The sequence below is a fragment of the Sander vitreus genome, chromosome 5 (assembly GCF_031162955.1).
Source record: "Sander vitreus isolate 19-12246 chromosome 5, sanVit1, whole genome shotgun sequence".
Lineage (NCBI taxonomy): Eukaryota > Metazoa > Chordata > Actinopteri > Perciformes > Percidae > Sander > Sander vitreus.
Genome location: NC_135859.1, coordinates 28,006,617 through 28,033,121, shown reverse-complemented (window position 1 = coordinate 28,033,121; position 26,505 = coordinate 28,006,617). Strand labels below are relative to the sequence as shown.

Genomic DNA, 26,505 nt, shown 5'->3' with positions numbered 1-26,505 from the left:
TCAGAAACACAACTCCAAATGGATGCTAACGTTGCTTTGTGTCTGCTGGATGTGTAAATAGGCAAACGTTTGCTAACACAATATCATAGGGTGGTAATTTGTAAATGTTGTGTATACAGCTTTGTTGTGCTGCCCCTTAGTGGTCAATTGGGGGGCAATATCACAAAAAAGAAATCCCATTACAATTTTGTTCCAGCTAAAGTGTTACCAAACACATCCAGCTGACACAGAGCAACATTAGCATCTCTGGACACTTGGGCCAATAGATACTCCCCTTTTAGCTCTGGTTTGGTCTCCACCAACTCCTAAGAAAAATAGTTGACCTTTTTTAGCTGCTAAATGCTACACTATGTTCACCAACTAATCACTTTATTTGTCTGCTGTATATATGTAACTTCATTAACCAGGAAAAGGCCTCACTGAAATAAAACATCTTTTACAGGCATGTCCTGTGGGCAAAACCAAAACAGTGAGCTGATAGACACTAAAACGGCTGACAATTATTTGTGGGTTCACTATTATGAACCTTTCACATAGTCATTTGGCCTATAATTAATATAGTGAACTGTGCAGCTAAAGCAATTTAGATTAGTGGAGCGATAACTACATCAAATCTGTTATCTGTAATCCGTCTGTGGCTGTCGTGTTCTTTTGTGTATATTTCTGGGTTTATATAATTTGCTGCTGTCAAAGAGCAGTATGAAATGAAAGAAAAGTAAAGCTAACTCTGTTTTACATTTCAGATTGCCTGTGTTCCACCATCTGCTTCGTCAGCACCTGTGGTGGCTTTGGAGCTGACGGTTATGTCATCGTCTGGCTTAATGCCATTTGAAGGTACACAGCTCATCAACACAATGAGAAAGATTTCAGGGTGGGGTCCAACTGAGGGAGTGGAGGGTGTCACCAGCAGTACATATTTTTTCTTCTTTTCTTTTTTCATTATTTGCTGCATTTAGGCATAACAATGTATACTGTAGCTGTAAATAACCCGGCTGGTAAAGCTGTACCTTGTGATTCGGCGCGCTTCCAGATGGCTTGGCGAGTCTCTCCTCCTTTTCTTCATAGGAGAGTAGGATTTGCGTCTTTGTCTCTTCCCACTAACCTTATGTGCATGCTTCACATCTTTCTCTCGGGAGCTATGCGTTCTCTTTCTGTCTCGTAGTCTGGGAAGCAGACATAACAATGTGAAAATTGAATCACCAACAAGGTCAATACAATGTGTATTGGTTTTCCTACACCAATAATTGAGGAGTCATTAGCAGCTGAAACATTTCGCAAAGTTCACCTGTCAGCACTGTGTCTGGAGTAGCTTCCTCTGGAGCTCAGGCTGGCCACGCTGCCTCGTCGCCTCAGATCAGCTGAATAACTCGGTGAACGTGAGTACGAGCTGGCAACGAGAAAAACAACAATTATCCCCTGGAAATGAGCAAAGCAGCAGTAGTTACGACTGTACAGTATAAAATGTTGCACAAATATTTCTGCAAAATAAAGAATGAATCAGTGCATATTTCCATCAACTTCCTTTTGCAAATGTATCATGACAGTAGGGCTGGGTATCGTTCAAACATTTTCAATAACGGTACTGATACCAATACAAGTAAAAGGCCAGAATTGGAAATGTTACTTAGGTAAAAGTATGTAAGTATCATCAGGAAAATGTACTTAAAGTATTAAAAGTAAAAGTACTCAATGCAGAAAAACCCTCACATTTTAGAAAAACGATCCAAACTGTTCTGTGTTGAATTGGCTAATCATTGCAGCTGTACTTGTACTGCTGCCTATATATTGTTGGGTAGTTTACTGTTTAATAAAACATTGTATTTTATAAACTACATGTGTTTTGTGTGCAAAAATCTTAATTAGTAAAGTAACTAGTAACTAAAGCTGTCAGATTAATGTAGTGGAGTAAAAAGTGCAATAGTTCTCTCTGAAATGTAGTGGAGTAGAAGTAGAAAGTGGCAAGTACAGTACTTGAGTAAATGTACTTAGTTACATTCCACCACTGGATGTTGGTGATGCACAACATAAAAGTAGTTAACCCACCTGCAAGATGACAGCGACAGGCTACGAGAGTAGCGCCCAGAGTATCTGGAACTCCCTGAGGATCTGCTCCTGCTCCTGCTGCTGGATGACCGGGTTTTCAGGCGCCTTCGAGACTCTCTCATCCTCTGTGAACAGCTGGAAGGCTTTGGAGATCTCACAACCTCTACCCGACACCCTAAGGTTATCTGCTCTCTGCAAAGAAAACACGTTTCACTGCTTTGAGTGATAAAGCCCAAACTGGGTTGTTTTAAAAAAAAATGTGTTCCCTTTTTTTCTCACTCATGAAGCTGAATATTTCAAAAGAGGAAACAGAGCGTGGAAACAGAAGATAAACAGCTTGCAATTTTCCTTGGAAGCATTCATTCAGATGGATTATTTATTATGAACACAACATTACCTCTTGCCGTTTCCACTGAAAAGGGTCGCAGACAAGCCGTCCTCCATGTAAGGTTTGCACAGGGAAGCGTAGCTGGTCACAGAGTTTCCTGAATCAGAGGCATTGTCTTTGTCAGTGAACTTCAGCTTCTCTGGCGAGGCCAGGCGTTTACAGTGGTTCTTCTTGTCGTCAGTGACATTTGCCTGAGAAACGCCAGTTTTGCTTGACGGCGGCGAAGATGTGTCATTCCCAGAATCGTAATCGTGCGGACATTCGGTCTGGCTCGATAAATGCTGAGACCCTTTTCCGTGTAAGAGCTCGCTTCCAGGTTTTGATGACAAAATCTGCAAACAGACAAAGAGGCTGCAGCTTAAAACCAAACGCGTGTTGATAAATGGAACCTGCTATCTGCTTTGATGCACTGTGAATACTCTAGTACAACGGCACATATTCCCTTGAAAACACAGAGAAGTATTTATTTTTCTTTTCTTTTCTCGGGACAGAAAACTTTGAAAGATAAAGACATCATGCAATTTTGAAGCATGCGATTAACCCCAAAACAAAGTCTGAACTCAACTAAAGTCAAAGAAATCAACATGAAACAAATTGATATAAAGTAAGTCTAAACTAAAACAACTATATGAAAGGAACAACAAAAGAGCAGATAAGAAAGAAAAACTATGCGTGGAAAGATCTACCGGCTCTAACTCGAAGAGAAAAAGAGTAAACAATAGCCCCATTGAAAAGCCTCATATAAAGAACATTGAACAAACGTCACAAAATGGGTATTATGTAGAAATGAAAAGGATTGCAGACAAAGAGAGATCCCATCAGTCTAACTAAGAAAGCCCTCAGAATGGGACAGATGACTGTGCTCTTTCTCCTGTAAGAAGTAAATAATTAGCCTGCACCGACCTACAAGTAAATCCCTAAATCTGCGGATAGCATCGACTTACCAATCAAGATTTCCTCCTTAAGTAGGTAAGGTGTAAGAAAAAGGGAAGAGCGGGCAACATAAGTTCATCATTAGTCGTAAATTGCAAGAAAAAGACAATAACCCTCTCTTCAAACCCAGAGCCAGTTAGACTTATATTGGCATGTTCCTTTTTCTTTCCTTAATGGTGCATTGTTTTGGAATATTTCGGGAGCAAAAAGTCCCTGAATGCTTTAATAGTGTGCTTGTATGTGAGTACAACTACTGCACACTGAACTAGAACGTTTTATTATTATTTTTTTTTTTACTGCAGACAGAAAGAGATACTGACTCTCCGAGGATCATACCTGACTAATCTTATTAAATTATGATCTCTCTTTATTTGTTTATTGATAACGAGATACTCGAGAGGTAAATCTGGTGAAGGTTTCCCATCATCTAGTGTAAAGTCAGCACAACAGACCAACCCAGAGGGAAATTTAAACAAATCTTTGTTCTTCTACCATCCTCTTTACCGCTCGCATCGTTCTCAAGAGTAACAGATTTCACTTACAGAAGGACAAATTCTAATCAGAGACTTTCTTCACTGTCACCTGGAGATAGTTTGACATTTCAAAAGGTTCTTTTGCGTTTTCTTTCCTTTTGTTGCCACAACTTTTCTTATGCTTACACCACAAAAGAAATGTATCAATTCACCACTTATATTTTACAGGAAAGGTTGACATATTTTATAATCAACCACATTCATGTCGATTATTCATATTTCTGAGGGGTTTTCTGTCCAGTCATACCTACCTTTCCCTTTATGGATTGCTTTTTTTTGGGGAAAGAAATATTAAGCAAAGATCATTCTGCATTACTTTTGAAATGATATGTTTTTATTTACCAAATCAAAACCCATAAATAAATGCAAACACCACTGAAATATTTTGAGGCTACCCCTCAGCAACCAACTGTGAAGTCCTCCTGAAAGACTTTGGGTTATTGAATAGCACGCATGATACAATATATGGATTAATTTATTGAATTTCAATTAAAACCCTGTGGTGTGTAATTAAACACATTTGTCTGTGCAATTACCATCATTTAATGATTGCTGGAGAGAAATTAAAAATATTTCATGCTCCAATAAGCATGAGACAATGAGTTTAAGGACATTGCTGTATTTATAAGGCTCTTTAGGAGAACATCACTTCAAAAAAAAAAAATATATGAACCTGCCATAAACCGCACAAAATTCAAAGTCTGTCGTGTAAAAGCTGTCAATTACAGTTTAAAGATGTTTTCTCCTGGTTTCATTTCAGCTGCAGGTCAGATCTGCAATCTGAACAATTGAAACTGTCTGCTGGAAGACAAGTCATAACAGATGGCCAGATGGGACTGAGAAGGGCCAAAGTGAAACGGCCATATTTTTTATTTACCTCCCGCTTCTGAAAAACATATTCTCATGACAGCAGGACAAGAGTCTCAAGGGTTTTATTAGATCAGCACAAGAAAGTCAATTGCATTACCAAAAGAATTCTGACGTGCGTTTCCGTTGTTTTTATTGGTCCAAAGAGGCAAGAAAATGCTAATAATTCCAAAATCCATAATCATTCTTTATCTTGGGCTGCGGTCGAAGAGTCAAAAATATATATGGCTTATGTCTTTCCTAAACACTTTTCCTTGACCTCGCTGGAAAAGTCATGAGGTTAAGGAAAGATGTGAAGGGTCACAAGGACAGTGTTTCCTCTAGGATTATTTCCAGCGGGGGTGGTGACTCAGAAACAACTATTCATGAAGGTGTCCAAACACTGTGTGACCACTAGCACAATTATGGTTTAGTGCACATCATTTTTGAAAATAAATACAAACATTGATTTAGATATCACACAACACAACTATTTAGCAACAGTTAGTAACAGTTGAAAATAGGGGCAAGGTTGCGCGACTTTGGCTACATTGAACGCGTAACGTATGCGGACGGTTAGCGGAGTGTATGTGTATGTGAATGTATGTTTTAACTGGCTACATAAGCTGCGCACACTCGGCATAGGATTGTGTGAGTCACAGGAGAGACTGAGAGCTTTTGCTTTGGGAATGTTGCTGTTTCTTCCGTTTTTTGGCGCTGGCACAGCGCTGCGAAAACGTCAATTTACTGTCAGCTGTTATCAGACGACGCAGGTGAGGGAAACGAAATAAAAACAGAAACTCTCAAAATGAAACTGCCAATACGCTCATTCACAGTCATTAAGTCGTTTAAGTTTTATTTAAAAGAAATAATGACACTTTATGATCCATTTCTGTGTAAAAGGACCGCACACACCTTGCGTAAAAAATATAAATAGAAGACTGTCCTATTTTTACGCTCGTAGAGCGGATCTCCGCGGAGCATACGCACCACTACGCGCTGCTCTCGTGCCCGGTGTAGCCACTTTCATTGATTATAGTGAAAGCGTAGTGTTGGATGGTCCACTCTTTAAAGTGAGGAACGAGAAGCGAATGGCCTGTATGTGTGAAAACAGCTTTATCTCGCGCATACGTTTTTTGTGTGGAATATATAGCATAATTATATAATTTTGTCATTCTTTAAGGGGGGGGGGGGGGCGTTTTTGGATGGGCGGGTCGCCCCCCAAAACAATGGTAGGGGAAACACTACTCAGGAAAAGACAACCTTGGTACTCAGAAATACTGAATGCATTTACACTCGGCTACGTTATTATGCAATGGGCAGATGCTATTGACGTGATTATATCGGCCGCGGTGAACCTACAATGTTCCGAAGACGCAATCTTAGATACTTCGCCCTGTGTGTTCTTACCATGTTGTTTCATGCAGACTATATAAATGTTGACAACCTGGTGAAAAATATTACTTCATTGCCAAGATTGGAATTGAAATAAATAAAAGAAATATAGGCTATCAGTTACAAAAATGAAACGCAATGGCTGGCGCATTGTAGAATGGTTGCTCACGCTCACCCTCCTGTCCACTCATCGACATAAATCCAATAAGTAGGAGTGTATGAAAACAATTGTTAAATTTATGTAAGATATTCATATCGTTTGTTCTTTGTTTAACGGCCAAATGGTGCGTCACTTTAAATGTTACTGCTGCAAGGAATTGTGGGATGGCATTATCTGTTTTCCTTTGGTAAAGGATAGTCCAGTGTATCCTATGCTAAAGAAGATAAGAGAGGAAGCACTGAAGCACCTTTCCTAAGCATTTAGAGAATACAACCAGCTCTATCATAGCTGCAACTTAGATACTTCCAGGTCATTTCCCTCAGAATGGAACCTTCCTAAGCGAAAAAAGACTATTTGTCTTAATGATTATGCTGACATTGAATGAGCACATGATTTGCATCCAACGTCCCTAACCTTAAAGCTTTATGTACTGACTAGGCACAGTGTGTTGCACTTTTGATGACCTAAGACAACAAACAAAACCCTTCCTTCCTGCTGCTTGCAGCAACAGTGCACTATGCAGTATGCCACAGACAGGTCTTAAACTAAACCACAGGCTTTTTATACATCCTGTAGGAGTCGACTACAAGTCTCCATGATCAGTGTTAAGGTCAACACATAAAGTTGTAACCAAGTGTTATATTATCTTAATCTTGACCATGGTTGCGATGCACAGAGTTTGTTAAAGTAATTCATTAAAAATATTGGCACATAATATTCGTCATCACCGGACAAACTTTGCAATAACACCTTTAATAAAGGAATAAAAATGTATAGTGAGAGATAGCTCTTGAAAATAAAATGTGTTGTTGGTGTTCTTTTTCATGTAAATTTTAAATTTCCCGACAGGAAGGAAAATAAGCTTTCAAAACACTATATGCATATTGCCATAATATAGAGAATGTGTTTTTCCAGCGGTATCATTATAGTTATGTGTGGGGGGAGGCTCTTCTGCACCAATGGCGTTAGTTTTACAAACAGAAAATAAAGAACTGACAAAATTATTGCAAAGAAAAGAACTCATAAAATGAGCTCCGTCAGGCCATGCATAGTTTTTGGATTTTGTAAATACTGATCCTTTAGAGGACAGCTGAATGGGTTCAGACAGAAAATCTTCAACAAATTCAAATTAAATTCAATCCAAATCCAAATAGTGAGCTAAAGTTTTTCCAAACCCAACCGCCTCACTGTAGGCATTTTATTTTGACTAACAATAAGCTGTTTCACATGGTCATCACTGAGAAATCAAACTGAACCAGCCGCAGCATCATTAGAGTCCTAAAGTGTACTTACGGTGGCAGTTGAGAGGATGGAGCGATATTTTGGAGCCGTTTTACACACTGATTTGGTTGCAGATCTCCACTTCATGTCCGTGTGGTCAAGCACTCCATTGGTTTCCTCTACTACGACTGCCAGGTCTCCTAATGCCTGATGTACCACAGATTTCTGCAGATGGTGTCTGTGGGAAAATGCTGGATTTAGTTTTCATGACACAGCATCGAGACATAAATGCTTCTTTTCCCTTACAGCCAATTCTGCACGCCAGAGAACATGACAATAAGTATCACTCATGCACATTTGATGTTAGTGAAATATCTGGATTTACTTCAGCAACATTTCGGTTGTTGTTGTCTTGTTTTGGCCATCTCGAAAAAGGAATTGTAAACTGTTTCATAGAATCATAGTAATCATAGAAAAACCAAAGAAGAAATGGCTTCTTGAGCGTTATTCTACCTGTGTAGATTAGCTGATAAGGGATTGATTTTCATCAGTGTAAAAAAAAAGGAGTTTAAAGCTTCATATATATCTTGATTTTTAATTGTGATTTCCTCTTCTTAAAATCCCATAAACTCATAGTAATGAGTAAGAAAGACAGATTTAAAAACGTTTATTTTAGAATATTTAATTTTGGGGTTAATGTTAACCCTTATGACATGCTGCTTTTTTGATGCTTTTATATAGGCCTTAGTGGTCCCCTAATACTGTATCTGAAGTCTCTTTTATATAGGCCTCAGTGGTCCCCTAATACTGTATCTGAAGTCTCTTTTATATAGGTGTGTGTGTGTGTGTGTGTGGCCTTGACCAACTGCCATGCTTCGCTTCTTTTCAAGCCATGATGTCTCTCTCTTTCTCATTGGCGGGCCAAATTCTCTGGGCGGGGAAAACAGAGAAAGGGGAGGTAACCTTCCTCCTTATGACAACATAAAGGGAAGATTCCAGATCGGCCCATCTGAGCTTTCAATTTCTCAAAGGCAGAGCAGGATACTCAGGGCTCGGTTTACATCTATCACCATTTCTAGCCACTGAGGGACCATAGGCAGGCTGGGGGAACGCATATTAATGTTAAAAAACCTCATAAAGTGAAATTTTCTTGCCATGGGACCTTTAAATTGGACTTCAATTTGAGTTCAACTATATGTGTCAGAGTTCACTAATTGAGCTGTTCCTAAGGATGCCATTCTGACTCTAAATGCAATATTCTGCATTCAACAGCAATCAATGATTGATCTTAATGATGAAGATTAACCATCACCAGTGGAAGAGTCCAGTTATTCTACTGGCTACTAGAGATCATCATGCTGTCAACTCTGTTCAGTATAATCCCTAAAACCTGTGAAAAACATCCTTCATCTTTCAAGATTTTGCAATATGTCATTATAATTAAGTGCATCGATCTGTGGGGTGAATATGGGGCCACTTCCTGTGAAGCTGTGATAAGGGCTGGTCGTGCCTGAGATCAGGAAGTCACCTCTGCCTTATCAGTCATCGCTGTGTGTGACCAGGAACTCGGCAGACATCTCGAGCTGATAAGAGAAACTGAGGGAGTAAGGGGAGGTAAGAAGGGGGAGGGATGGGTTCCTACCTGTCGTCTGTGGAAGATTGGTAAGAAGAACTGTCCGACTCTGACCTCCGATAGCGTCGCTTCCGCCGCGAGTGAGTCCGTGAACTGAAGGAGGTGATGAGGAGAGAAGACACGAGTGGATAAGGGGCTAAGCGTAATATGATTAATCAATCAACAGGAAGTACTTGACAGCAATTTTCAGTTAATCGAGAATGTTATTTAAGTACCAATTCCAGCTTCTCATACGTCATCTGTTCTATACCATTGCAGATATTACTGATTACGTTTGTAGTTTGTACATACTGTTTGTCCCATAAACTCTTTTTGTTTTGTGTAACGGGTAGGCGTATTAAGCTCCACCTTCAGCCTACGTCTCTTCGGTCATTGCTTTAATCGGTTTCTGACATTTATTCAATATTTTATCTTTGTTTAAAGTGGCTATATGTAACTTCCAGTTTGTGTTGATTTCAGCGGCCTTTTTGGATAAAAGCGGTAGTGTTTTTACCACACCTGCTGTCGTAAAGGTCTAGGAGAAGCGTTACGGGGAGGTCAAATAGTCGTGATGAATGTTTTGCTCAGACAGATATTCATTCATTTACAACAAGAGAATATGTTACAGATGCATCGTTGCATTTCAAGTTTTGCATGCAGTAACTTAGCCAACTTTGGATGTATCGTGAGCTATACTGGGTATCACTGTCACTGTGTCATGAGCCAAAGCATTAAGAGATTGTTGTAGCAACCAATGTAATAATAACTTTTATTTTATTTTATATAGCGCATTTCATGAAACCCAAGGACGCTTTACACAAGTACAGGGGGGCAAGAGAAAAGAAAATAGTAGGCCAACACAAACACGGACTAAAGGGAATAAAACGTCTGTCCTAAAAGGAAGGGAGAATTCATTTAATGTTGGCTACTGACTAGTGATGGTCAAATGAAGCTACTACAGACGTACAACCACATTGCGCAATCTAAAGTTATTTTATGAATGAAATAGACATATTACATACCTGAAGGGCAATTCAGGGAACATTTTTAAATCATTTACAATGCCGTAATTGTCTCCATCTGTTGAAAGCCCGACAGAGTGTGACTCGGATTTCGCCCGTTGTCTTTCACTTTCCCTTTTAGCTTTTACTAGTTCGTCAAGCATTAATAAAAACTACATAAAAATGGCGTTCTTTTCACTGTTAGTCTTGTTTGCTGTTACAGGTCATTTATGATCATCAAATGGAACATTACACAGTTTCAGAAACATTTAAAAGTTACATATAGTTACTTTAAGATGTTAAGATTTGCTAACATTTTTTACCAACATAAAACTATCCATAATTCACTAAATTATTTGCTGAGATTAGGAAACATAGCAAAATGTGTAAGTGCAAGAAACACGAGCAGTCAGAGTAACAGACAGAGTAAACAGGCTAACAGTTTAGCTAGATTATCTAAACCCTTTATTTTATTTAAAACTCAATGAGTGTACCCAAATGTCTGTAATAATCCCTAAGTGCATGGGATAATTGTATTAATTTGCATTTTATGTTAATTTGTTGGCATTGCCAAATGTTTGGATCTTGTTTTCTCTGATGTCTAGGAACCGTGTTTGAAAAATAGGACAGCGTAGACATGAAGAGCACAAAAGAGAGAGCTGAAGTAAGCTGGAAAGCAGTGGTTTCTGTGGAAGTAAGCAGCAACTGAACTCGTCTCTGTGCTTACAAACAACAGCCCGCTCATCTAAAGTCAAATTATAAAATGTTGCAAGATCACAGCATGAAATTGGTTTTTCTTACCCTCTTTCACCCGTTTTTGCCTCTCTTTGTGGCTCAAGCTTTCAAACGGTTTTCCTTTTTTAACGATGGTTTTTCACGCTTTGCTCAGAAAAATAAAAGCCTGCATGTTTCTGTATTCACCCATCGTGCCCCCCCCCTTACATGAGAGCACTTTGAAGGATGCTTCTTCCTCAGCAATTGGTGTTGTGAAATGGGTGGTTGGGCTTACCATGGGGAAGAAAGAGGAGGTGGGGATGGGGGGGCCAAAAAAGTTGTGTAAGATTTGGAGAGTACATGATTCCGATGCAGCAATCAGACTGACCTTTTCTTGTGCTTGCGCTCAACCTTCCTCTTATGTTTTAAACTTGAAGAGCTGGTGGGATGAAAGAGAATAGAATCATGAGCGAGGCGCATGAAGACAGACACAGCCTGCACATACAGCCTGCTGTCTTACTGATACGTAAGGAGAAATGACTTTTAAGTCTGAAATCTTACAAAAACAGACGCTAAATGGTTACCATTTATTTATGACATAATTATATCCAGGTGAGAACTGTTTGCCTTTAAAGTTAGCTCTTTTAATGACATGTTTTAACCTTTAGAAATGACACACCCACAGCCACAAGACACGCTAAAATGATGCACAAAATCTTGCAATAATCCCACATATACCTGTGTTTTGACTTTTTGGAGGTATACCTGTTACAGGAAGAAAAGAAAAAAAAGATTTCAGTCACCTAAAAATAAATGTCATGCCATTTCGCAAATATTGTCGTAGTATGCAAGAACTACCTATGCCGCTTGCTTTTCTTGGAGCTCTTCTTCTTCTTCTTTTTCTTCTTCCTCAGTGGCGACAGGCTGTAGGAAGGAGACCTAAAGCCGGAAGACAAATAAACATGAGCTCTAAAGTACCAAACATTGTCCTGTACTCCTCCCTGAGTTTATTTATTTCAGGAAACAGGACAAAAAGCACAATACACCTCACTGCAGAGTCATCTCATTTTTGGAACTCACCTTTTCCTTTTCCTCTTCCGTTCAGACTTTCTCTTCTTCTTCTTCCCCTTGGGCCGGGGGGATAGTTCCTCATCAAAGGAGGGGCTGCAAGCAGAGACAGAGCAAAGGGGATACATCTGTGTTCATTCAGTGACGGGATATGAAATGTGAAATCTCAGCAGTAAGAGTTACCGTACAGCTTCTGAATCCCAATATCTGGACTTTTGGAATTTGATTTACAGCATATAGTTAATCTGCTGTGTTAATAGGTTAGTTCACCGAAATTACCCTGAGTTTCGTTGGTGGTGCTCAAAGTATCGGAAAATAGAATTGAAAGAATTGAAAGATGTCTTAAGCCGCCTACACTGCCTGTTGGCCGTTCCATTTATTTCCTATGGGGAGAGCGGTGGCGCCCAACTATGCGCTGTGCTACCCCTGGCGTCGCACACCGCTTGGATTTGCCGCTTTGCGCTGCGCTCAAAGGTCAAATTATTTGAACTTTGACCTAGTTGCCGCTGACCTTTCTGAAGCACAACCAATGAGATAACAGCTGTCGTTACCTAGCAACGGGAAATAGCTTCGTTGCCACCCTCAATGACGACCTGCGCTCTGCTCTCTGCGCTCTAACTAGCGGTGCGCAGAGAGCAAATCGCTTATCACGTGTAGGCGGCTTTAATTGGAACTACTGAAGACATAGTCCCTATGACAACAGATGGCAGTGTGTTTTGTTTGTGTGTGTTTTTAATGTATTTTTTTTCGATCCTGTGATCACCACAAACTTTAATTCTATTCACCTCCACACGTTTTCAGACAACAAAATTCAGTTTACCATCTAACCACAAGTGTAAAAAGCAGTAAAGTGCAAAGTAATATATAGAATAAATACAGGATGTAGAATAAACAATAAGGGGTAGATACAAATGTGCTATGATATAAAGTATGACATGAATATGCTAAGGAAATGTATCTGTCAGAAGTGGGATTCAAACCTGCTTTGTATAAATTATATTCACAGTTTCAAATGACTAACTGGTGAGCGACCAGGTAAAGCAAGCAGAACCTACATTATAACATGATTCTACTGTGTGAGAATTGTGTGTGAAGTCCTTCACCTACTTGTATTATGGGATATGACAGTGTTAATGTTGCTTACATTTTTCTATGTGTGTGTTTAATGCTAAGAGTGAAACTCAGTCTTTTTTTCCCCTAAATTATTTCAAGACAAATAACCTTAACAGGAAGGGTGGGGTAAAATAATCACATGACTTATCATTGGCATAACTGCACACAAATGCATCCTGATTCCCCCTGACAACACACAAGCAAGATTATCTGTGAGCCAAATGTCCCACACGAGATGATCCCATCACAGCAGGATGATAAAATCCTATCAAGACTGGTACAAGTACAAAGTACAAAACAGATCACATGCCAGTGAGCTCCACTGAAGTCGAGGCTGCTGACAACATGGCCTCACTCAGAGGCCGAGATAGCTCTGTGATACATCCCATCCACTGCCAGCGCCCATAGCTAACTTCAGTAGCTTGGTCAGGCATTCGATCGGCAACGATTTGGGGGCAAAAAATCTAATTGCGATTTTTCTGACAGATATTGCGATTATGTTTTTTAGCTATATATTGCACCTTCTACGATCATGTCATATAAAGTAATAAAAAAATAAATGAAAAATCCAGTGAAAATAGTATAGTACATATAATAGTACATTTCTTTAAACAATCTGTGATACGTAACATTATTACAGCATGTATCTTATGGAAAAAACGGTCGTCACGATTAGCTAATCGCATTCTTTCAAATCACCATTTTGATTTGAAAACGATTCATCTCTAGGCGTTCCTATTGGCTGTTGACTCTGAGACATGTACGATTGTCTCATCCTTTTTTCCTTTCTTTCTGTTTTTCCGAACAAGCACACCATATAGTACAGCACATACACTTCAAGCATTCACTATCAATGAACCTTAGAACCTCACTTCAGCAGCAATGCATGTGAACAACTAATTGCCTTCATGAGTGTGTGATTTGACAGTGTCAACAAAACTAAATACACATATTTAATTCATTTTTAATTCATACAGAACCTTCTTGTTAGACTAACTAGGTATGTTTTGAAGTACTGGAGATGAGAGTTTTAAATCTTAAAAGAGTCCTCCAGCAGTTTAGTGTCACGATTTAATCCAGTAACAAAAACCTGTTTCATTTAGTTCTTAAATGGACCTCTATGATGGTGCCACTTTTGGACACTGCACACACCAGCACACACTTCCATGTGCACAGACACAGAAGTGCTCATGCTAGCCTGAGATATTCTTATTGTGTCCATTCTCCTCTTGACGTGTAAATTCATCATTACAAAGAAAAGAAACGTTTCCGCTCCATCTGTTGAATAGCTTGTTTGCTGACCAGAGGTCCACTTCATTTGCTCTCTGAAAAATGACGATGACGATTTATAAAAAAGGAGACGAGGGCCTTTGAAGAATCACAGGCTCCTTGAATGACACTTTAAAGTGCAGACCGACTGAATCTCATAAGAAAGAAAAAGACAGGTGGGTGTGAGTGGGCATGCAGGGTGAGTAAAGGAGAGATGTGCAAGAATATGCTTTTGACTGCAACTCACCTTGCCTTTGATAATGAGGTTAAAAAATAAGCTTCATTGGGAAAACTAGAAAAGCTGTCTGGTGTAGGTTAAACCAGAATTTATGTGAATTTCATGTAGGAGTGAAGGAGTGTTTACATCATTAATTGTAGGGTAGTAAATAAGGCAGAGGAGGGAGGTGGCATGGAGACATGAGGTACTACAGTTATTGCACCAACATGCCCATTTACTCAGACAGAGAAATAAATGGGTACATGCACACTGAACTGTTTTATGAATTAATAATTAATGCTGATGGCGAGAATGATGTATCCATCCACTCAGTCATTTCTAGTCTACACAGAAGCCTTTATGGCGACTAAAGGCAGCTATCTTAGCATTTGTCACACCAATCAAAAAAAACATGCCATTTGTAAAACGTCAAGTTCCTTTAACTATTTCTATTTCAATGTTGCTGTGCACTCCAACCTGCTGTCAGGCCAGTCCTAAAAACAACTAACCTTTGAATCGTTCCAACCCATTTCATCAAGTACCAGACATATTCAATCTTTCCAAACTCCCATTGGGAAGAAGGGCAAAAAACATCTGTTTTTCTGTAGCAGCTTTCTTTTGAAGAAGTGACTTCAATGCTTAGCGTAGCGCAGTAAGTCGCTTAATCAAACGACAGCAAGTTAATCTGCAACTGTTTTGGTCTTTTTTCTCAAGCAAAACACCAAATATTCATGGGCTTCAGGTTCTCCAATGTAAAAAATAAAACCGCAGATTAACCGATACTGAAAATAATTGGTATATGCAGACCTAATTCAGCCAGCTGTGGTGATTTCATCCACAGTTGACTCCATATTATGGCTCTGGTACAGTTAGATGATCTTCCCAACTTACGAAGGCTCTCATTGGCTCAGTCGTTCCTCCAACAGGGAAAATATCCCCCGTTTACGAGGAGACTTGTGAATCAACAAAATAGATATTAATTTATTATTATAATTGAGATAGAGGTCTGACGCCTTCAACTCTTATAAATTCCTCCTCAAAAAACATCTGGCGCCGCCCACCGTGACTCAAAGACGTGGGGAAGGTGAGGAAGCTTCAGCTTTATTAAAGGACATGCAGGAATGACAACCAATCATGTTTGTTTGGATTCACTCATGAAACAGAAGCGCATAGCTGCTTCTCGACTGAACAACCTAAAAGAACGTCAAACTAAATAAAGGAAAACCTGATTGTTGAGATCAGTGGCTTCCCAATAACTTAAATTAGCTACGGGGACTTAAATAAGGAAAACGATGCATGGAAACTAAATATCGCCTCAAAGCAATCAAACCCGCAAGTCACACAATCACCTGTTGCTTTGAATAAAGAGTGAGGCTACAGAAATGGAATTTCTTCAGTTAAAAATGATTTTTTTCCTCATTAATGACACAAATGGGTACATCCTTTTTGAGGTTTGTATTTTCATAGCACACAATTAGACTCTGGACAAAATACATTCAAATATCTGCAAATAGTAGCCGTATCAGACACATTTTTAAGCACGTTCATGCTTACTGGAGGGTAATAGTTTGCCATTTATGTCAAAATTGAAGGAAATGTACCTTTATGTTGCACAAAACAGCAGGTGAGTGTGATCAGAAAACACCCAGACAGTGATAAACTGCACTCCCGCTTGATATATGCGACCACAGAGCTCTGGAGACGTTATGCCTGTTTCATTGGATGCAGAAGACTGTCTCGCAATAATAAATGGCCCTGCTTGGTGTAGTCGGCAGTTTGGGAGCATTAAGAACTGAAATGCATTAGGACTGATTAGACCGGCCAAGCCCAAGTACCCTCTTCTGGTAATGAGAACGCTTTGTCACTCATTAACACCTCTACCATTCTGGCCTTGTAGAAAGAGAGCACAAGGCAAGCATTTGCATTTTTCCTTGCCAGCAGAAACGGTTTCTTTTGATGAGGTCGAGAGAATGAAAGGAAGAATAAATAAAAACAGTCGATACACTGGGAATGGTAATTGTGCAAAACAATGGTGTATGAAAAAGGGATTTGGGGTCATCTGATGAGAATATGCTTGATGCTGAATGCAGCCTATTTTTCTGAAGAGCATGTTGCTTTCTTCCCCGGCCGCAATCATGCACGAATACATGGAATGTGTATAAATGTATACTACATCCTAGACCTAGATATGCATCACTCAGTTGAGTAGTTAGAGTTAGTGCAGTTGTGATTAGGTGGATTTCTGATGTTTCTAGTGTTTTTTTTTAGGTAATTACATGTTTTTACTAAGTCAACAGAATTAAATGAAAATGGTTCATTTCAGGGGCTCCTTTTCTAGTGAACCAGGTTTGGTAACAAACACTTTCTAAAACACTGTAGCTAACATACCGCTACTAAAAGCAAGTCGCTGTCAGTGGCTTGTGGTTTCATGTTATAATTAACATTGTTTGCTCTGCTAAATTGGGTTGCTGCCAGCCAATTAACAAGATAAAAATCGAAAGAACAAATGTCTTTCTCAACAGAGGAGAGTTTTCTCAGGCAGCAACTCGCAGTGATTTGTAACTAAGACAAAGACTTTGGAAATTAATCCACCTCATTAGCCACTTTTTACGAAGTGGAAATGGATAAACTCAAACAATATTTTTCATGCATTTCTTCAATTGTTGGCCACTTTTGATGCCATTAAATATTTGCTTGAAATATTTGTGGATGCAGCTGCTGTTCCATCTATTACTCTTGACTAGCAGATCCTCAGATACATGATTACAATCTCATAGACAAAGGTAACATTTTAGAGGCATTTTCTTTGTGGTTAGTAATTATCAGAAAAATATTGGTACTGTTTCAGAGAGTTGGTGGATTTGTAAAATCAATCTCTTTAAGATTTCATTTTAATGTGCTATTACTCACAAACAAGGCTTTGCATGTTCTGGCGCCAGAGCATAAACTTCTAACTCCTTGTCCTTGTCCGCTGAGCTCCACCACTTTGGGTATTTTAACCGAAGTCAGGTTAAAAACTTGTGTGATCAAGCTTTTGCCGCGTTGACTCATTGTCTGTGGAACAGCCTTCCACTTAGCATCAGGTCTGCTAACACTGTCACTGCTTTTAAATTTCATTCATTCATTCATAAAACCCATTTATTGAACAGCCTTTCAAAACAACTATGACACATTCTTTGTTTTATTCTGATGTGGGTGTATGTTTATTATTTTTTTTTTCTTTCTTACTTTCTTATACGAATTGATTACCATTTTCTACCTCATGCAGCTGTTACTTGTGTCAACATGTTTTATTTTTCCAACTCTGAATAGCACTTTGTGCTTTTTGCCCGAAAAGTGCTCTTTATATTGACTATTATTATTGTGATTATTATGATATTCAAAGAGTATTCAACTGGCGGGTGGCTTGAATTTATCGTATTTTTAGGTTGCGTTGAAACTCACAATCATGCATCAAAAAAGCATTGTGTCAAGGACACATTTCCTGGTAGATTCCTTTGTAGCATGAAGGACTAGATATGACTGTGGTATGCTCTTAAAATATTCCTTCCTTTCCTGTGCTGTGTCCACTTTGCTGAAGACATCTCTTGTGATTCCTCAGTAAGTTTCAACCGACTTTGTACATCTCGCTGCCATTTCGAGTTACTGAAGTCCTCTAGTGTAACTTCAACTCAGAAAAAGCTCTTAGTTTCAAAGATAACACCACCATCTTTTCTATCAGATGTCTTGAATGCACAAACCAGAAAAATGATTATCAGAACAGAAGCCTTCATGCCTGTGTGTTCTCGGCGCTTGCTGTTAAATTAAAAAACAAAGAGAAGCAGCCACCGGGTAAAGTTCATCCACAGAGAAGTGATTCATGTTTATGATCCTCTCCATCACCTTCCGATGCGGCTTCAGTTATGTTTTACATATCACTGGCTGCTTCCCTGCTGTGTAACTGCAAAAGGCTTTCAAAATGTCAGATTAATTGAGAGGTTTCTTAAAAAAAAATATATCTCCAACCTTAGAATAAGAAGCCTGAAAACTATTCTCACTGTGTGAAGGAGACTTTTGGTTCAAAGTGCCGGTGAAAAGAGAGGATCTGAAAGACACAGTGTGGAATTCATGTTTGTATTTCTCCACTGAGCCCAACCTGATAAGACTATTTACATTCCCCACACTAGAAAATAGAGATTAGCTCTTGTTTTCTCACTGAGAGTCAAGCCCTGGAGGTGTTTTTGGTGTACTGTTAACATGTTTCATCATCAGCACCGGGAAACAAATAACGTAAACCATTCATGATCTGAAATGTTTCATGATGATCAACAATCCAACAACTTTCTCTCCCAAGCACTCTCTCTTTGAGATCAGAAAACTCTCCTTGGGGGCGCCTGGGTGGCTCCTCTGGTAGAGCGTGCACCCCATGTACGGAGGCTCAATCCTCGCCGCAGTCGCCGCTGCATGTCATTGCCCCTCTCTCTCTCCCCTTTTTAATGTCTAAGCTGTCCTATCACTTAAAGGCCCTTAAATGCCAAATAATCTTAAAAAAGAAAAACTCTCCTGACGGTTTCCAAGTGCTCCTGCTCGACATTTGTGAAAGCGCAAAGACTAACTCACCTCCTGGCCCTGCGATGACTGTGGTGTTTGCGTCTTTTTCCTTTGATGCAGCCATGTCTGTTCGCCGTGTCCACCCTGGTGTCCGCCGATTTCCTCTCATCAGTCTTGAGCGGCTGGCAGGCGGTTGTCTCCAAGCTGTGAGGGGAGCAAAAAAAGTTTAGTTCTTTTGCTCTTGTATCTTCTCATAACAACTTTTTGAAGTGATTTCTCTAGTTGTCCACACACTTAACGCTTCAGTCATACAATAGTGAGGAGGATGGAGCATGCTTGGTTAACCTGATTCCCTCTGGTCTACTGGATATGTGTTTTATTCTCCTCCATTTCTCCCTGCCAGCCATTCTCTGGGAAAATTGGAGGTCAGCCATTTACCATTCAAATCGCTGCGTCAATTGAAATGTAACTATTTACATGCTTCAGTCGCCCTGACATTTTGGGAAATGGTGTATTCTATCTCGTGCTGGGCAGATGCAGCCATGTGTGATGCATGGTTATAAGAAGAAGAAGTTTTCTTTGAACTTTTTCTGATAAACCAAAGCTTATACATTTTTAGTTATCAACATATATTAACCCAGGAATAAAAGCAAAATCAAGAAAAACCAAAAGTTACATACTCAGCCTCATGTTTAAACACATGTTATGCAGTTTTAAAATGAAAGCAAAATATTTCTGGCTTCCAAACAATGCTGCTATAAGTCAGGTGTTTACTTATTTAACAGCTACCACCTGAACCTCCCAAAAAATCTTCATAGTCAAATGTGGTTGCAGAACGAATGACTAAATAAACTGAATGATTAGATGTAAGCACACAGTTCTAGCCCTGCTTATTATCTTCTGTTTTAGTCATGGGAGATTTGAGCGTAATTACACATTCTCCTCTTCTTCGAGTGGCTCCCGTCTGATTGTAATGAGAAGATAATCAGAGCCAGAGATGAGGCCGTCAATGCCGCCTCCTCCTCCTCTTCCTCTTCCCCCCCAAGTGACGAGCAGGCAGGAGCCGTCGGTTTCTATCTTCCTCACCTTCGCTTTCCTATGCTTTACTGCATTAAAGGGAGTGCCCCCGGCAGGGAACTAATCATGTCAAACAGCAGATGAGTGCTCCAACATGACCGAGTGTTTGAAAGGGTTAATAGGGGAGATAAAGACAGCCACCGGAAGGATGATTAGTCTGATCAAGGAGGCTGATGGGAAAGGACCCTTTGAATATCCCGGTCATTTGGCTAATGTTCTTCGATTGTTCTTGGAGACTCAAATAAAGGTCAGCTAGCTGTATATTGCTCTGTATAGTTGTATGTAATTTAATCTGTTTGAGGTGACAAATTGAGGAATGATTCACAATTATTTTTTAACAGTGGTTGATTATTTCAGATGAAGTCTGAAACTCATCTCATCTCAAATCTTGATAGATCACAAATCTTACTTTGTCATTGTTGGATTTTAGATTTGTGTAGCAGAGTGACATGTCAGTGACATTTTGGCCGTGTTATGAAATAATCTGATTGCCAGTGTTTTGTGGTGTGTATTAGTGCTGCAAGATATGAGGAAAATGTTAGGGGTGTGCAAAAAAAAAATCGATTTCACATTTGTATCGCGATTCAAGCTCTACCGATTTAAAATGTCTATTGCAATCACATGGGAAAAGTAACTACATTTACATACTGTGAATAATCTTTTTAATCGAGAATCATTTTTGAATTGAAAATCGATTTTGAATCGAATCTTGAGCCGAAAAATCAATATTGAATCGAATCGTGATATTTTCTGAATCGTGCACCCCTAGAAAATATCTATTTTGACTGATGTTGCGATTGCGATAGGATTCATCATATCGGAGGGAATGATCATTTTTGTATCACTATTAAAAAATGTAAATGATTATAATGTGATTTTTGCGAGGATCTGTACCAAACACAGAGTTTTTCTTTACTCTGTAGGATAGGATTTGTAGGCTGGGACATCTATGCAGCACCACAATACTTATTTCAGAATGGTTTAACACATATTATGCCTTTAACAAATATTGCGTAAATATCCTATCATCTACTGGTTTGACCTCTGTGAGTTGATTCTGAAAGCAGTTAAGAGCTCGGAGAACAAAGCTACCCAGAGCATGGTTCCGTTCGCCATGTTCTAAAGGTTTAATGAGACACACAAGAATATATAGGCTACATTTTCTATCAACTGCTCCATTCACTTTGATGACATGAGAGTAGATAAGAAAGACCAAAAATATTTTCTAGACTGATCCCAGCAAACACTAGGAAGTCCATATAGTGATTTAGTCACACATTCTATCCGTACACACCAACAATAGGCAGCACTGCATCTTGCCGCTACACTGCTGCCTGCTTTCAGCAATTTATGTCCTCCTCCGCCTACGCCTCCCCTCCTGCTCTTGTATTTGCATTTAGATATATGTGAATTTCAATGTTTCTTTCCATATGTGGTGGTGTTCATTGAATATCTATCTGACAACCTAATAAACCAATGCAGAATATTGAAACCATCTGAAACCTTGCAAATGTGTCATTCCTTCAGACCAATATAAAACCAAACCAAAAAAAACAAACAGGGCATTCCTGCCTTTATTTGATAGGAAAGCTGAGATATGAAAGGGGAGAGAGAGGGGGGAAGACATGCAGGAAAACCGTCACAGGTCAGACTCGAACCCTCGACCTTCTGTATCGAGGATTACACCTTTGCATATGTGTGCCTGCTTTACTAACTGTGCTAACCGGCCGCCGAAACGACATTTTTGACTAATCCGATTCATGGTTAAAAAAAAAAAAATCCAATTTAAAACAAGGATCAAGCGAGATCACATTCAATTCACAGCAATAAACAGACCTTATACGTATACATAAAGGTCTTTGACTACTGAACACGTTCTGACACGTGTGACAAAAGATATTGATGTTCCAGCCAGTGGTAATACTTCCTGTGAAAATCTGAACAATATAAGCAATGTACTTGACACAGGAGAACAAAAAAGGTTAAAACTTTGCTGTCGAACGCTCCACGTCCCTGAACAAAGCCGGAGTGGAAAGTGGCCCAAAGCTCCCTGAACTGGCCACCCTCTCTGCTTTTTATTATTTGCTGTCACTCTAAGAGCTGTGGTTAATGATTTCTAAATGAAATCGATTTCGCCATCATGGATGCACATTCCCTTGATCCGGCCCTGTAATTTAGGGCCGAGACTCGTTAAGCTGTAAGCACCTGGATTTATCGCGGGCTGTTTCTATTTGTCAAACAACACCCCTCGCTCTTTCTCTCTCTCTCTCTCACACACACACACACACACACACACACACACACACACACACACACACACACACACACACAATGCTTTTTTTGTAGTCATAATTCATATCCGGGGAGCAGTTGAAGGTCTTTAAAGGGACAATTCAAAGCACCAAACTGCCAAAAGGCTTTAAATGAATGCAAATACTGAGTGGATTACACATGTATGCAAGCACATGTATGCTTCAGCACAGCTCCCTCGGCGATGAGTAATTCTGGAGGCTGAGAGGAGTGACCATGCTGTGACTACCTCGTTTTGGTCTTTGTCACAGAGGGAGCGCCTCGCTCCTCTCAACGTGGGGCTCCTCAGCGTCGTCAAACGCTGTCACGTGGACAGGTAACAAACACTAACAGATGGTGCCCAAAACACACTGCATACAGAGAGACGGTGCTTTTTTTAAAGAGGGTGAGGATGAGATTTTCACCTCTGTTTCCAAATTTAGATGGATAAATGGGTGCAGTGCAGGGTGTGTGTGGGTGCCAATGCTGTCTCCTACAAAATATGTTCATATACTTTTTTATTTTATTTTATTTCACCAGGAATATTCCCATTGAGATTCAGAATCTCTTTTTACAAGGGAGTCACAGCCAAGACAGCAGCCTAAAAAGTTTCAACATAAAAAAACATTAAAACTAACAACAATTTACATCAAACAATCAATGTTTTATTTTTAGTCCATCCCAAATATACCATCCAGGTGCCCTAATCCACAGTTAAAATAACAAATTACTAGAGCCCGATCGGTGTCTGCATTATAATGGCCAATAAATCAATATTTAAAAAATAAAATAAAAACGGACGAAACACCTTTCAACCATGTTATGAGTGTTGGCGTTGCATAGTTTGTCCACCAGAGGGCACTCTACCCTGTTGGCAACACACAAGTTTCATATCTTACGTTTGTATTTTTATTAGTGCTGTCAGTTAAACACGTTATTAACGGCGTTAACGCAAACCCATTTTTACGGCGTAAATTTTTTTAGCGCGAGATTAACGTTCTTTTTGGGCCAAGCAAACTTTGTCGTTTTTTTCACATGCTGTTGCAACAACTAGTAACTACAACACCACACCGGATCTAGCTAGACCGGAAACAAAACAACAGGCACGCCTGCACTTGTTTGGGCTTGCGAGCCGGCCAACGAGTAGTAGGCTAACGTTACGTTTTGAGTGGGTGGCGAGGGCGAGATGCAGAAATGGATGCCAATAAGATTCTGAATGGAAAGGTTACTTTTAAAAAGTTGTCGAGGGGGACAGTAGTTTCATGCATACACAGCCTGTACGACACGGAGAAAGCAGCCCAACTGGAACTGCTGCAGAGTGCTGCAAACGCTGTCTCATTAACCAGTGATCACTGGACGTCAGTGAGTAATCAAAATTATTTAGAAGTTACTGCACTATATTGACTATGTATATCAGCATACGGTTTTAGGACTGTGTTGTTTGTATCGTTTTTTGACTGTTTTTGTCATTGGGACATTGTCCACCCCCTTTTCTGTCCAGGAGAATTGTTACATTCCTTATTAAAAAAAATTTAAAGGTTACACATTCCTGCTGTGGCATCTGGCTTTTGGACCATTTTGTTTGTACTGTAATAGCAAAGTGTTAGTGTTACATCTCAGTTAGGTTAGGTACTTAGAGGAATTGTGTACTACTTCACACGTTTCTTTTGTTTACAGTAAATAAAAAATAAACAAATACAAATCTTAAAGTCAAGTTCATAAAGTAACTTTCTGTGCATTAATTTGATTCCCAATTAAGATACACCGGTAAGAATAGCTTTCCATTGTTAATATGTACTTAAAAACAGTTCTGAAATGCAAAATAATACAATTTTATTCATGTGATAAACATGCGATTAATCGTGATTAACTATAGAAATTTGGCGATTAATCGCGATTAAACAAATGTATCGTTTGACAGCCCTAATTTTTATACATTTTATTTACCAGAATTTTAATATATTTTGATGTTCCGCTGTTGTGACAATAAAACAAACGTTTTTAAACTGCATTATCATATTATTTTAGTGAGGACTCATAAATAACTACAAATAACTAATGTTAGAGAAATCTGTTAATGTTTTGTTACGCGTTTCTGGATTTCTTTTTTTTAAATATATATTGGCCGATATATCGGAATATCGGATTTTTAAATCACCAAATATTTGTATCGATATCGGCCTTAAAATCCTTTATCGGTCGGGCTCTACAAATTACTTACTTCTTTTTGAATAATTGATATCTAAAAACGAAAATGTATTTGTGGCTTTAATGATTTACATATTCAGTAGGAAAGAAATGGGAAAGTATCGAGAGATGGACTAAAACGTCGATTTTAGTTTCTTCATACGTTTTGTTGACAAAAACTACAATATAGAATATCGCAAGACTTAACCTTAACCTCAGGAAAAGATTTTGGTTATTTGATAAATATTTAAACAGATGATGTGTCCCATGTTGTGCTTCAAGTCACTGTTGATTTTTTTCAGAGTTGAACCTTAAACAAGTGCTTTAGTTGTCTAAACATAACCATAAACATGTATTACTGCTTTAGATTCCACAAGGAAATTACATTTCTTAGTGACACGTGTGTGATTGCAAATGAGTTTGATCAACTGATCGACTTATCGTTTCAGCTCTAGTCAATCTCCAGAAAATTTATAATTAATATATTCTTTTAGTTTAATGAAGATTTTTGGATGTTGGTCTAATTGGTCAGACAAAACAAGCAATTTAAAAAATGCTGGTGAATGCTAATATTTTACAATTTTCTGACATTTTATAGACCAATTGATTAAATATTGCCAGATTGATAGTTAACTTATTAAATAACTTAGTAAATGAGTTATATGAGTTGTATACGTAAGTAGTGTTTTGGAGACAGGGTTGGTTTATTTAGTGCAGGATTGCACGTATCACATTATTAACGGGTCTGTTTGCTCCAAAAAAATGAGATGAAAGAGAAGAAAAGTTTTTTTTCCTATCTAATCATCTGCTTGTCTGTTGAACTTCCAGCTTTGCACAGATGTATTCATAAAACATCATCGACTGCCAGAGTCACAGGAGGATCATCAAAGTTTGTGTACAGTTTCATTGTCCACACCCCATTTACGATATTAAATTGAGATAAACTGCCTCAATATCTGCCAGGAGCTGCTCTGTAATCTGCCAGCTGCTTTACACAATACTGGCTCGCTGTGACATTGTACAGGTGTGCAGGAAGCATGCAGGCAGCCATTAACTAACCAGCAAAGCAGTGCTAGCATTAAAAACGTGTCAATCACTCCAGCGATTAACACAGATTGCATTCTCAGCTGCATTAATTACATTCTGCAAGACATGTTTTCATCTGCATTCTGCTTTTTTACATCAAGTGTTTACTCCAAGCGTGTGAAGAAACCTGCCTGAAAACAGCCTTTTGGGGCGTTTGAGTGTGTGCAGGAGTCGAAAGGATCACTTTTCCTTTCTAAGCCTTGTGTCTATAGATACCCCCGACGTGACAGAACGAGATCTTACAAGATAGAGTTAACAGACACTCGAGGGCCATTCGTACATTTTCTGTGATTTCATCTGTTCCTGAAAGCACAAACAGACAAATGCACTCGGTTGTGTTTTGCTGTCTCAGCGTAAATCAGTGTAGCTTAACCAGAGATCTTCAACAGGGGGTCCTCAGAGTCACTGCAGGGGGCCGCCAAATTATTGTTTTAATACTCCACCCCCCAAACCAAAAATAAGTCTGAAAATACATTAACATGAATCCAACATATTTTTAGCAAAGATAAATCAACTATTTGTAAAAAACAACAACAACCTCAACAACATTGATGATACACTTACGTAGGATACAGGTAAGCTTATGGATTTACTGTGCCTTCCACATATGTATGACATTAAAGCATGATGATACATGAATATGTAAATACTAGCTCAGTATTGTAGGGCACCATTAAAAGAATGTGTAAAGGCTTTAGGCCGCCCTACACGTTATTGTAGGCCCAGTTTATTATGCAACTCGATTTTATACAATATATGTACTAGGGGGATCCCTTGTCGTCTCGCTTTCTTGTTAAGGCTCCTTGGCCTAAAAAAAATTTTG

The 26,505-nt window shown here is 39.1% G+C and overlaps 1 protein-coding gene across 1 annotated transcript in view; it reads right to left on the bottom strand.

Moving 5' to 3' along the window:
• srrm4 (serine/arginine repetitive matrix 4) overlaps positions 1-26,505 on the bottom strand; it is a 58,087-nt gene that overhangs the window by 1,406 nt on the left and 30,176 nt on the right. Inside the window, exons 2-12 of the mRNA XM_078249808.1 lie at positions 19,113-19,247; positions 11,927-12,010; positions 11,705-11,785; positions 11,585-11,611; positions 11,235-11,285; positions 9,162-9,245; positions 7,592-7,757; positions 2,441-2,763; positions 2,044-2,235; positions 1,286-1,387; positions 1,008-1,163 (exon numbers count right to left, since the gene is read on the bottom strand). Coding sequence (XP_078105934.1) covers positions 1,008-1,163; positions 1,286-1,387; positions 2,044-2,235; positions 2,441-2,763; positions 7,592-7,757; positions 9,162-9,245; positions 11,235-11,285; positions 11,585-11,611; positions 11,705-11,785; positions 11,927-12,010; positions 19,113-19,247 — 1,401 coding nt within the window. The remainder of the gene's footprint in view (positions 1-1,007; positions 1,164-1,285; positions 1,388-2,043; positions 2,236-2,440; positions 2,764-7,591; positions 7,758-9,161; positions 9,246-11,234; positions 11,286-11,584; positions 11,612-11,704; positions 11,786-11,926; positions 12,011-19,112; positions 19,248-26,505) is intronic.